At 40.0% G+C, this 14,326-nt stretch overlaps 1 protein-coding gene across 14 annotated transcripts in view; it reads right to left on the reverse strand.

Annotated features, from left to right (window-relative positions):
- Positions 1 to 14,326, reverse strand: part of rimbp2b (RIMS binding protein 2b) — an 85,762-nt gene that overhangs the window by 27,892 nt on the left and 43,544 nt on the right. For 13 of the 14 annotated variants that reach the window (XM_040154753.1, XM_040154752.1, XM_040154751.1 and 10 more), the window contains 4 exons: positions 13,345 to 13,428; positions 6,457 to 6,546; positions 2,959 to 3,081; positions 1,423 to 1,527 (listed from right to left, as the gene is read on the reverse strand). In XM_040154753.1, coding sequence (XP_040010687.1) covers positions 1,423 to 1,527; positions 2,959 to 3,081; positions 6,457 to 6,546; positions 13,345 to 13,428 — 402 coding nt within the window. The remainder of the gene's footprint in view (positions 1 to 1,422; positions 1,528 to 2,958; positions 3,082 to 6,456; positions 6,547 to 13,344; positions 13,429 to 14,326) is intronic. The other variant, XM_040154758.1, reaches the window with a different exon arrangement.

Below are 14,326 nucleotides of genomic sequence, written 5' to 3' on the forward strand. Positions count from 1 at the left end.
ATATGATAATTTTGGAGGCCACAGCTTGTAGTGCTGTTGAACTATATTGCATTATACAGGTGTTTCTGTGTTGATATAAATGGGGTGGACAAAATACTAGAAACACCTGACCATAAAACACAGTACAATTCAAACATCAGCACAAACCGCAGCCACCAAAATGAACATACACTTTAATCAGCACCTATTTAAAACCGTTTCAACACAAACTGAACATTATAACCTTCATGAAGGAGAATTTACTGCTTAACTGCTGTATTAGACTGCATTAGTTTACCTAGGTATACCTAATAAACTGCCGGCTGAGTATACATTGCAATACAGGTCCCCGACCCTGGCAATTATTTCACTTTATTTAATGATTACCTAATGTAGACGGTCTAACTAATTCAAACAATGAACATGTTGTCAGGGTGTATATTTCACTGGTTGTTTAAACTATATTTAAGAAAACTGGCCTCGGCTGAAGCAAACAAACATAATTTTGAACAAATTTAAAATTATGTTCCATCAATAATAAATAAAAGAGGCTAGTGCATTCAACAGGAATAAGGTTTGGGTATAATAGCAGCACTGAACAGTATAGAAATGTAGCATAATACGTGCGATTTTTCTTATGGGAACTAGAAACATCTGTTGAGAAAAACAAGTGTTCCACATGAATATGGGAGTATCTGTGGACTTTACAATTTCAGAATCTACTTTGCAGGCAATTAATTAAGGAGTATGCAGAGAGCAGCTAGTGTCTAAAGGAAGATAAGGCAGTAATGACTTTCTGTTAATGAGAGAAAAAAGCTGAGATTTCTGCCTGTGAAAGGCTGACTGTGAAGTTAGAGCCACACTGCAATAACAGCAACACTGGAGTAAACACACAGTTTCTAGAGAAGGCACTGGTGACAATTCCTATCACGTTCACACTATCAACAATCTCAGCCTTTGCTAGGCTTGCTTTGACATTACAGTCAGCTCCAGTGCACAGAGGAGGAGGCCAACCACCAAATGGCCTGGGCCAGCATTTTTTTTTGAGCAAGTCTCTAAGAAGTGTCATATCTACTCTGGGTTTCGAATGTTTGATTTGCTCACTTGTAACAAACAAGAGGAGTGCTCCTGTAATGTTGAGCACTCAGGATTGGAAAGTGATAGGCAGCTGATGCAGAAGATTCATTGGGAGAGCTCTACTTGTGCCAGTGATGAAAATGTTGAGAGAGGTGAGTACTGTTACTCTTAGAGAGCACTATTCTTTACTCTGCTGTCTATAACATAGTCTTTGAGCTGACTTTCACCTTTGTTGGACTGCGTGTAACGCACCAGTGATCAACAAAAAGCTCTTTGACCCATGACACAGGCACAGGCACAGACTGGGCAAACAAGTAATCCCAACCCTCTGGTGCTGTGAGTGCTATGTACCCTGAGTTCCCTTACCTTCTGAAGAAGGTCAATCTCCTGCTGCTTTGCATTGAGTACAGCCAAGGCCTGCTCATGCTCCACCTCTAGCTGCTGCCTCCGCTCCGCAGCCTCACGCATATGCTGTCCGCAGGGGGTGCAGGGATGGAGAGCCGGGGGGGGAGGAGGGTGGGGGGGGTGGGGTTGTGGGTGGGTGGGGGGTGGGGGGGGTTAGGGGGGTGGGGGGGGGGCATAGAGAGGGCTGCTGTTAGTGGAACTAAAATCCAATGGCACTGAGCCAACACAAAATGCATCTCCAGTCTTCTACTCCACACTCATAGACAACACAGGTGTTATATGTGCACACACATCACACATACAGAGGCTGGTTAACAGTGTACTGATCTTTAAACCCTTAACAAGAAAGACATAAACTATGCCACAGCAAATGCCATGTGAGTACAGTTTATGTCAAATGATCCGCAGGAGAGATCAGATATCTGCACATAGGTGCTTATGGATGAGGACTAGAGATGCTTTGCTGTGTGAACAAAAAAAAACTAACAATCCACATTCAGGTTTGCTGCCCCCTTTAGGTAACACAATACCTGTTAGAAGTCTGGTTACTGGGACTGTTTGAAAAGCTGTCCTCAGCAATGTTGTCTTTGCATGATCAATACAGGGTTTTAAGTTACATGAAAAGGGTGAGCAAACTCTATAGCGTGCTCACTTGTCTGTGGTCATCCATAACATCAAAAGAAGCCATACAATACAAGAGACTGAACGCTGGGCTCTTCATAATACAATATGCTTGTGTCATCCAGTCACATCACTGCTCCCACTATATGTGAATATTTGCGACACTGTAAGGTGAAAAAAGCAAACGACATTTTCATGCCAGTAATTGAGGTCTAATATAGGTAATGTCATCAAACTTGTAGGTGACATTATCATCATAAAGGGTGACCCAGTCCCTCTATCTCCTCTTCCTCCCCCTCCTGTCGTCACAAAGCCAAACTCTTTGTCCTGCCTCATGCAAAAATTACATTCCACAGTGCTGCGGTCATATAGCCAGGTGACCATTCATATGTCTGGTAAGCAGCCCACGGATAAAGAGAGAGACAAGCACAGCCACTGAGGTGGACAGAAAGCATTCAGAAAGGGACTGAATAGGACTGCTCCCTAAAAGATGGACAGAGCAGTGATACCTTATAAATCTAGCAGGGGGACAGGGGGAAGGCAGGAAGGGAAAGGTTAAGGAGGGTAGGAAAACATGAAAGGGTGGAATAGGAAAGGAAACTGGGGCAGACTGCTCCAAGCTTCTACTCTTTCACAGCTCCTGGTCAGAACTCCCAACACGACACTGGAAGGCAACAGACATGTCAGGGACATTAGACAGTATAGCGGAAGATAACCAAATGGAGGCAGTGTAGCACAGGTAGGAGAAGGGGTACTGGCAAGGGTTAGGCTCTGTAAAAACACCTGAATTAGGATCCCAGGATAGACGGACAACTAGAATTGGAAATGCACACAGTATTGACAGATAGTGTCTGCCCTTAGCGCCAGCATCCTCACCTTGAGCACCTGCTCTAGGTTCTCCAGTTTGCCTTGGAGCTGGTTCCTCTCCCACAGGGCTAAATCTCTCTCCTGCGTCACAGCACCAAGGGTCTCTTTGAGCTGGGCATACTCCGACTTCACCTGTGCAGGCAGGACAAGCCAGGAGCAAAGTGAGTCAGTTTGAGAGTGCAGCTGTACTACAGTTTGTTTTCTTTGGGTTACATCATGCTGTTAAAGTTGTAATCACTTGCATTTTCATATTTGGTTTTCACACTGCCCCAAACTGATCTTTAGTCTTTTAGGAATTTTGGCAGGTTTGTGTCTTTCTGTGATATGTGAAAGGTCATTCTCTGGCTCCCCTATGAAAGAGGTTATCCTTTCTGATTTCCTGGCCAGCCCATTTTCTCCTGCCACCCTAAAGTTTAATGAGGAAAAACTCTTCAAAGTATCCACCCTCTTTGTTCAGTGCTAGAAAGAGACTATGATTGTGGTATCAGATATAGTGGTCACCCTATGACACCAATGAGAATGTAGACATAGAAAATGGATACATGGGGGGGGGGCTGCAGGTGCCCTGTCTGGGTTTTTGCTGCATATAGACAAAAAGCTACCCCATGTATTTTTTTTGTAAATAAGTAAAGTTTTGTTTACATTCGATGTTTCTCATCAAAACATACTGTGTGTATCCTCAAGTCCTTACAACATTTTGAATGCATTTCCTTCCGGATAAAACATTTGCAAACCGGATTTTTTGGGGGGAAAAATTTGAAACCTGCATTATTTTGATCAATGTTAGCTAACATGCAGTCTACTTCTTCCCCACATTTCGCTAGTGCTTTGCGACTTATTTTGGTGCATTACTGCCACTGGACGTTCATTGTAATATTGTGAAACCATTAGCAGGAATTTGTGTTATGTCACCCGTGTGCTTGTGCATGTGCATGAGATACAAACAAAAACGGCCAGCCACTAATCCAAACACTGCTACTAGTGGTCAAAAATACCACAGGGTAAAAGCTATTTCAAGATCTTTAAATTAATAACTGCAGACCATATTAGAAGTGTATTCACTATAGGGTGGTTGTAGGCACAAGTCAATGTAGCAAAATGACACATTCACTAAATACTATAGGCAAAATTTCCCTTGATTCACGCTAAGGAACTACAGATGGAAAAGAAAGTGTTACAGAGTTTGCGTCTTACAAAAATAACTTCTTATGTTGTAGTTTTAAAAGTTGTACAGCTAGCTGTGTTATATTATGTGTTATATTATTTATTGGTTTTATTTAAAATCAAATATAGCCAGAATACCTTGTGAAACTTGCAACAGTGGCCAAAGTAAGAGTTTGCCACTTGTTTCCTTTTTTCTAAGGGGAAAAAATGTCAGGACCGCCATTCAGTATAATCCATTCCAATAAAACCACAAGTCTCAGCTAAATCAATGCCTCTCTGATACAATATCAAAAACTGAAGATAAGCTTCATAAAGGTAGAGCTGTTGCTTTGGATTGAATTCAATTACAAAGCTGTTCCTATTTTTCTGGTTTTCAGTATTGATTTTAAGCACCATAGTATGAAAAAAAAAAAGATTTGCTCTAATCCCCCCCAAAGCATTCCAAGCATTTAAAACAGGCAGAAATTGTCACAGGCCAGATGTTGGAGCTGGCTGGTTTCGGTGATAAAGTATTTGAATGTTATTATAATGCAAGAGTAGCATAATTCAGTGACTTCAATGGCTGTAGACCAAAACATTAATATATTATTCATGCTTCATTGTTTACCAAGCACTAAGCATCCAATTCATGAAGCAGTTGCACATTTTATTAATACTGTACATCAATTCAACACCAGTGATGCCTATTCTGCCATTATGAACAATATAAGAAAAATGTGACTACTTCTATTTCTACATATTCTTAATAATCTGTCTCCCACAGACCAGTTGTATTGTTTGTTAAAAAGGTAGTATTTTTCAAGCAGCTTTTTAAAGGCCCCTAACTGGCAGTGAGATGACTGGTTTCTGCAGCCGTAATGTGGTAAAGCCCCTTCCTCAGAGCAGCCATGAATGACTAATGATTCCTTGAGGAGGGCGTTTCAACAAACACCTGCAAAGTAAAACACAAACAGTTAGTCTGCCTCTGAACAGCCTGCATATATACAGTAAAAACTATTTGCAAGGATAGGACTGTGAGACCTAATGTAGATAGATCAAACAAAAGTATATTGGATTCAGCAGATGCAGGTCAATAGTCTATTATGGGTAGAGGGAGGTGCCGTTTCTAGCCCCTCCTAGTTCATTCAGATACGATACGGATCAGAGCACGGGGGTGTAAGCAAGGGCTAATATCTGCACTGCCCTGCAGAGTGCTGCTCTCATTTCCGTCAGTGTGATAACAGTTCAGGATGGCTGCTCCAAAAGCCACCGCAGTCCTGATAAGACATCAATAACCAGCATTCTACTCTTCTTCAACCCCAACAGCAACTACCTGCCAATCTGCTCCTTCAGGAAATTGCAAGAGAGAGGCTTTGTGCACTTTGTTTGTTGATCTACTTTGACTTTGTGTTATCAGCTCTGAAGGCCTTTGAGGTCTTGGGCCTAAAAGAAAGGTGAGGAGGTTTTAATAGAATTGAAGGCTCATTGCTTGCATTGATATGCTGGAAAGTGGAAAAACAGCTCCATTTATCCAGCATCCTAAGGCAGTCTTGGCTAAGTTATAGTATGACCCAGAAAGTCATCTGATAGAATATTGATGTAAGACCAGGGAGGCTGTGGTCTATAAAGAAACAACACTGATAGTCTACAACCACATTAGAAGCTCAGTGAGGCTGTATTTAGGCACGGTGGTCCTTTGTACAAAACGCTAATATAAGGTTACTAACATGCTTAAAATGACAATATTAAGATGCTGATGTTTAACAGGTATAATGTTCTCTATCTTGGTTTAGCGTGTTAGCATTGCTAACATTTGCCAATTAACACCAAACAAAAATAGCCTAGTGGGAATCTCATTAGTTTTGTAGGTATCTGGTCATAAACCAAAGTACAGAACAAACTGAACATTTTGACCTGATGGTGGCAGTAAATGAAAAGTTAAGGAATTACCATAGTTACAATAATTAACCCTGAGGGGAATATGAGTTAATACATTTCCTGGCAATCCAACCAAGAGTTGCCGAGACATGTCACTTAAAACCTCTTGGTGGCACTTGAGGAAAATTCATAGGATGACCAAAGTCATTTGGATTCATCCTCTGGTGACAAATAGTGCATGTACAAAATTTCATGGCAATCTATCCAACAATTGTTAAGGTATTTCAGTCCGGACCAAGGTGGTTGACCAAGTGACAGAAAGAACAGCAAACCAATACAACCAATATTGTCATCCATAGATCTCCACCACTAGCATGGTTACAGACAGATATGAACTTAAAATCATTACAAGTGTGAATGGAGTATCACTGAGATGTATACATTATATAGTCAAAAAGTCAAAACTAAGGCCTTTCTGCCGCTAACCTTCTCATACTCAGATGTCTTGTGGCTATTTTTGAACAACTGGAGGTTCAAGTGTTTGTTCTCCTTGAGGAAATCTTGAAGCTCATTCTCCTAGGAAAAAGACACAAAAGAAAACAGCGTTTAGAACCCTGTAAGTTACCATTAATAGACCAGAGTGCAGCACTCAAACCCAACGTTTTGTTAGCGATAGCCCATGAATTATTCATCTGAGGAGACTGCTCGAGGTTCTCTAGTATGTTCTAGAAAGCATGACTAAAAGAAGCTGCCATTTTAGCCACTACAGCGGAACAATAATAATGTCATAATATTAGCTTTCATATCAATGTCTTTTACATACTGGAATAGATGTTATAAAAAAAACAAGAACATTTTATTTTTCAAAGCTTTCTGTGAGTGTATGCATTCTGATACCCTCCTAACCACACACACACACACACGCACACACACACACACGCACACACACACACACAAACACACATAAAGAGCCTCCTTTTTCCACTCTTTCCTACCAAGTGTGTCCAGATGGATGTAAATAAAATAAAAAAATAAAAAAAACCTTCATTGCAGAGGAAGAACACTTAATTACATTCAATCAACAGTCGTGAGGCGCGCCATGGATGCAATTTGTGGTGTCAACTGGAGAATTCTCTGAAATGTGCAATTCACTGCAGCTACAGCAGCACGTAGGCCAAGTGTTCTTGTCGGGAGCTAAGAAACGTACTGGCTCATGTATGATACTTTTAAAGAAAATACAGTTCTTTTTAATGGCTAGTGATGGTGTGCTTTCTCTTGCTCCCTTATGTTTTACTTATGAGGGCTGTGTCAGAGGGCAAACGGAGACAGCAGTAAACATAAAAAAGTAACATGCAAGAATACATGTGCTAACAGACTAGAAAATGTTAAGCAATTTTTTTTTGCTGCAGACATGCTCACAAAGCATTATAAAATCAGCATGAGCTCTCTGGTATATGCACACCAAAAAAACATAAGTTCCTGGTCACGACACAGGGTCTTTTTCACAGCAGACATTTTGACATGTCACAGTAGGAAAATCACCGGTGTAAATAATGAAATGAATGATTGTGTGAGTTCATTTAGCTGCTTCAGTTTAAGGGTATTGTGCATTCTGGCTCACACTGTCATGATTGGGACAACTGAATAGAACAGAGCCATTGTTATTGTTATTAGCAACATCTGTGCTTATCCTGCTATGGCAAGTCAAAATGTGCAGTGTGTTACAATAAGTAAATGATAACTACATAATGCATCATTGATTGCTATGAATTTGTTCTGAAATTGCTATTTGTTGCACTGTATATATCTCTATGACAATTTCGGACAATGACTAGTACTGCAAATTAGAAGAACCAACAAATATTATATTATTTACTAATAAATATAGTTTACTGTACTGATCAGACAGTTACAGGTATTATATACATTGTAATTATATAAAAAAAAAAATATAAATTGTAAACAGTTGTATAAACTGTAAATTATATGTATAAATGACAAGATTAATTATTTTTGGAAGATTGTGATTGGGAAATGCACAAAAACATGTTTCATGTATCATTATCTAGCTCTAATGCACACAATATATCCATACTAGCTCAAATATTACTGCTTCTACTACTACTACTAGTACTACCACTTCTACTATTTCTACTACTTTGCCCTTACCCTACTGCTACTACTCACTACAAAACCAATACAATAATAATAATGAAAATAAATAAATATAGACATGAACTGTATGAACAAAGTGCACATATGCAAACCACATACTGTGAAGGACAAACAGCAATAAGTAAACAACAGTCTGAAGACAGTACCAAAGTCGCATCTGAGATCTGCTGTTTTTCCATTAATTTCATTTCCCTCACATCCAAAAAATTATTGGCATTTCAACCTGCTTCAATTGTGTCCGCTCAATTTTAATGCTTCCCGTACAAGCACTAGATTGCATCGGCGTTCCAATTCATATCCATTGATCCTTCAATTCATAGCTAATGTGGGCTGGCTAAGCCTCCAGGTGTTCTTTCTGAAGGACAAACAGCTACTGAAAAAAAAAACAGAGCTCACATTTTACAGTATGCAGACTGATGAGAACAATGAATAGAAATACTTCAGAAATTTCAAGCTTGTTTTTGAGTTAAGTTTTTTAACATGACTTTCATCCTCATTTTGAAATCCTTTTTGGAATTTGGATGTGACAGCACACACGTAGTTATGCAAACCAAATTGTCTTGAACATAGAGAATCAGCTGTTTCTTTGTCCTGTATTGTCGAAATGTTAACGCTTTAAACAGATCAGTATACGTCATAATCCCTTGGCAAGACACATTTTTATAGAGAGCCTGTGAGCCCAGTGATGGAGAGAATTCCAGGCAGAATGCATTGTGGCCTATATTGAGCTGCCTCCAACATTATGCAGCTAGAAACCTGAGATTTTCTGCTGAGGTGACATTTGCTTTGAGTACTAACACCAATGTACATTTGAAATGTACACAACATAACTTCACTGATTTGTAATGCTTTAGAGACCGGGTAATAACAAAAAATATAACCTATTAAAGCCTCTAAGACACAAACAGTAAGTTTAAGTGATGTAAAGAACTAAACTCACCAAAATTGATGTTATTTACTGTTATATACTATTTGCAATTTTTAGTATTACAAAAATACATTCTAGCAAGCAAAGAGACAAAATATTAAAAACACACGATTGTATAGTGATAAATAGTGAAGTGTTCTATTCATTCTTGACAAGCCATGATAGTGTCATGACTAAAACACTATGGAACAATTAGGCCTGGGGCAGAGTACCTGGGTTTTTCCTGTGTTTGAAAGCTTTGCAGAGGCAGTCGTGTGTTTTGTCCAGACATGGTCTGACTCAGCATGGTGTGCCAGAGCAGTGTGTTTAATTTTCGACAAGCCTGACAGATGAATCAATTCTGCCATTTAACACATGAGCGAAGCAACATTTCACCCACTTACTCCTTGTTCTGTAGAGTCAGTCAGTGTAAGCAGCTGCATTTGCTCTTGTTCAGTATAGATGACAGCCAGTCAATCACTGCTGTGCTAAAGGATCAGCCTTTTCAGTTTGCTTCTTATTTCTTTACCATGACCATCTGCATTAAAGAGATAAACATATACTTCCTCTTGACAACTGGTTTTTCTTAACATTGATGACCCTTAAATATGAATATCATTAAGAGATGACGGTAGAGAATCAGCTCAATTTGAGAAAATTTGGGGCCCAGCAAGATATCTAAAATGTCATTCAAAAATATTCAACTGTGCAGCTGAATGGTAATGACTTAAACTGTACTGTATAGTGTTTAGCCCTTACACAGGGCTTGTGGTCCTGCACACCACTTTAACACCACATACCAGAATTCCTCTTCAGCACTGCACACTGTGGTGTACATGAGTAAACAAATCACAAACATAAAGCACAAAGCCAGGATGCATAAAATTTATAAGACTAATGCATACCTGAATTTACTGCACTGCGTAAAAAATTAAAAAAATACATCATTTTTTAATATAATGAAATGTGAAATGTGAAATGAGAGTCTATCTCGAAATTGATTTCTGACAGTTTATACTTTTGCACATACAATACATGCTCATAATGAAAGCTAACCTGACCACAAAGGCAGGCATTTCATACTGGCTATTGAGCTACATTAGAGAGCACGGCTCCACAGTGCAGTCCTTGGACTTGTTGAGTCTGCCTTAGTATTGATGTTCGATTAGCACCGTTACATATTTGGGCGACACTGGTACAGCTAATGCTTGTCGCTATGGTAACAGACTTTAAATGCTAGTGGAGGCATACTCTGAAGGTCTGTAGTTAAACACGCGATACTCAGGAAGGCGGAGGTGCCAGATGGCTATGCTAGTGCTTACTGTTACTCACACACTCAGACTATGTGTTTATATACACGACAGCTGAAATCACTATGAGGGGACATGGCATTAATACCAGCTGGAATTTCAACCTTTGTTAAGTAAAATCATTGTAGAGCAGAGCAGCTGCAGTGAGTTGCTAACAGCTTCACCTAATTATGTACATGCACTCTTTACTTTAAACTGAGAAGGACGGCACTGAGAGGGAGAAAAACAGGAGAGAGAAAGAGAGGTAAGCCAGTTTGGACCAAACAGGGAGTGACATTACTGTCAACTCGCTACCCCCTCACAATAGTGCTCATTGGTCTTGTCTGTGTTTGTGGCTCTGTTCTCAGAGCTCAGTGCGGTAGGAGATAAGAGCTGTGCTGCAGTCTGTGGAGACAAGTCTGCCATTTCTGCTAGCCATTTGGGGTCAGTTTGTCCTTTGGGTAGCTTCCCTTGGACTCAGCAGGCTGACAATGGGCAAGGAGGGAAGTGCTGCTGTGGGCAGGGAACGTGAGAGGAGGGCAGCAAAGAAAACAGTCCTAATGGAGTGTTTATTTGGGGCAGCTAATCTAAAGAAGATGGCTTAGGGGGGGAATGAAGGAATGAATTCAAATAGTTTATGACCAAACAGTGCCATTTAAATTATTGCTGAATCCCTACAGGTTCCCTAGAATTCACTGAATTCACTAGAATTCAATTTTTGATTGAATTCAAAAGTCAACAGGGCCATGGGGACTCCACTTTGAGAATGACTACTGGAACATCATAGCAGTAAAATACACTTTAACAGAGCCTGGACACAGCTCTCCATCTCAGTATACTGTAATATAAAGTGATTAGTTATTCTGCTGTAGCAACTGATGGAACCACAGGAAAAAGACTCAACAAATAACAGTATTTTACTTGCCAAAAAAAACATTCAATATACAGGGGAGTGGTCAGAGGTAAAGGCAAACAAATCCAACAGGGAGAAGACAAAAACGAGGCCAGGTAACCTAGCTGAGATTAAAAAAACCCGGAACACTAAAAACTAGAAAAATTGTTGGAACGCTTGACACAAGGTACAGAACAAAACTGGCACTGAGAGAAGGGAACACACAGACTAAATACACTAGTGAGGGGAAGACACTGAGCGAAAGGTGAAACTAATCAGGGCGGGACAGACAATCACACTGGTGGAGTTATTTAAATGTTTTCTATGTTTGGGATAAATTTAGGGTAAGAGATGGTTGAGAATTAAATGGATAATAATAAGGTTCGGCTTTGGAAACTTTTCACAAAATGTTAAAGGGGCAGGAAGTGAAGTATGTGAAATGAGTGAAGAGGTGAGTATAACAAAATAAAACAGGAAACAATGCCTGAATGGATGACATAAAGAAGAACAAAACCTAAGGAGCAGAGCTGGGCAGGACATCTGCTTAGTAAGGCTACTGTAATGGTAAAACCCCACAGACCGGATCCATTCCCTTTATTTATGCTGTGATTTGACCTTTGATGCCCCCCTGCTGTGAGAGACTGATACAGCCTGATGACTCAGTACGGTGTGTTTCCGAACTAAAGTAATACAACTTAACAGGATAATTGCCACTGCTGATCAGTGGTTACTTCAGTGTACTCTGAATTTAGCCTGGTTCCAACTTCAAATTCTCTAACCCCCCAGTACCACCTAACAATACAAACTGAATTTCAGGCAAATCATACTCACTTTTCTTAACACAAACACCAGCACAGCTGGCTACTGTTGTGGGAACTACCACAAAGAGGGTTTTGAGTAGTTTGGCAGGTGCCTGTCTGTCTGTGGACAGATTTTGTGGTGTGTAGTTGCCAAGTTCTAAGATAGGCGTGGTATGACCCATGAGTACTGAGTACTCATGTAATAATTGTAGTAATAACTACTGAGTACTCACATAATGATATAGTAGTGACTACTGAATACTGGTCTCTAGATCAATTTTCAGTCTTCTTCTTTGATGTTTTGCTGTGGTGCATTACTATCTTTTATGGGTAACTGCAGCCATAATGCCACCACTCAGTTTGTGACAACATACAAACAAACAGGGAACCCACTCATCAAAACACTGCAGCACTAGTGGTCCAAAAACTCCTGAGGGTACCTTTAACTAGCAGCCTCCAGTTGGTCAGTCCACAGTGTTCAGAGTTAACAACACCACATCAACATGTGAGGTGACATTGCTAACCACTGAGCCATTCCCACTATCACCAGAAACACATCGCTGTATATACTGAACAACTTAAACTAAGCATTGATTCAATGTCAGGACGAGACATGTAAAAAAAACAAGGTTTTAGTTACTTCTCAGCAAGTTCTCTTAGCCTCATCTTTTTTCCTTTTCTTTGCCTTTTGGCCTGAGTCAAGGCCACTCCAGCATGCAAAATGACATTTCTGTACCATTGTAAGAAAGTGTCCTTCAAGAGGCACCGAGCACCATATGACAATACAAGATCTGTGTAACATATCTCTGACCTTTTACAGTGGTGACCATTACCTGAAAAACACACACAGTACTGTGTACTGCTGTATACTTAACACCATTGTTGCACTGAGCTCCATGAACTAATGTGTATACAAAAGAAACTAATACAGCTACAGCCTGAGGATACCACTAGCAATGTACACATTTGTTTATATACACCATAGCACCATACCCTGTATTTCCTCTGTGTTTGTGCATGATCACACACAGAATATAATTACTTCAGCAAAGTGTATCTCTCATCCTCAAATGTATTCCCAATGCAAACAAAACCCAACTCACAGACACTGCAACTTGCAGTTAACTGCTCCCACCTTTCAATTTCAGTCATCAATGCCAGAGAACCAAGCTATCATTACAGTAGAGTTCCACACATTTTCTCAGGGGACACACATGTGTGTGATGATAGCAGGCAAGGCTCTCAGGTACAAATCAATTGTAGCCTCCGTCCTTTCACACAGAGGCCAAGGTATATTTTTGGAGCACTTACCAAAGTCTGACATGTTTGATTTTTTTTCTTCACCTCTGCCTCAAGTGCTTCACACTCCTTCCTTCTGGTGCTGATCTCAGTCTCCTGGGGAGAGAAAAAAAATAGCAGAGGACGGCTGCTATGGTTTGTCAGGAACAGAAGCTTCCTGAGAGAACTCAGGGAGACTAGTCAGAGAGAGAGGGAGCTGGAGCATTTCATTATTCAGCAGTATTTACGTGTGTGAGTGTATGTGTGTGCGTTCATGTGTATATTTATGTGTGTGTGTGTGTGTGTGTATAACAGAGAGACAGACAGAGATTTCCAGAGATTATCTAATAGATATTATAAATTGTTTTTGTTGTCGGAAAGCAGAAAGGAGGCTGGAATGATTCTAAGGTTCAAATGTTGAGGATGTAGGGTGTGGTCCTCTGGGAATAATGTGATGAAAAATATCAAACAAAAAGCTGCTTAAAAGCCTTCACTCAGTTTTGCCAGTCATAGTTGTAAATTAGTAAGACTAAGACTTTACAGCCATAGGTGTTGCACACAGGTGCTTTAACTTAAATGCTAACATGCTCACGATGACAATGCTAACATTCTGATGTTTAGCAAGTATAATGTTTACCATGTTCACCATTTTACTTGCGAATGATAGCATGCTAACTTTTGTTAATCAGGTCTAAACACAAAGGAAAACTAAGGCTGGATGACTTAAACTAACAACTCAAAGCCTTGCCTTTCCTTGATAGCTCCTATTTCTCCATTCTTCACATATTGGTATTAGGTTTGATTACTTTTCTCACAGCAGACATGTCTAATTGTCATAGCAGAAAAAGCACATGTGGGCACTAATACCATTCACGATGGTTCTGTTCCATGTAAGGCTCCCTGTAAAGCCATGCTGGTTGGGCAGCATGCAGAATATCAGAGCTCTGAAATGGAAACTTCAACATTATTAATCTTATTAAAGTTCCCTATGGAGTTTCCGACTTGTAGAAGCACC

This window comes from Xiphias gladius, chromosome 19 (genome assembly GCF_016859285.1).
Source record: "Xiphias gladius isolate SHS-SW01 ecotype Sanya breed wild chromosome 19, ASM1685928v1, whole genome shotgun sequence".
NCBI classification, from domain to species: domain Eukaryota; kingdom Metazoa; phylum Chordata; class Actinopteri; order Istiophoriformes; family Xiphiidae; genus Xiphias; species Xiphias gladius.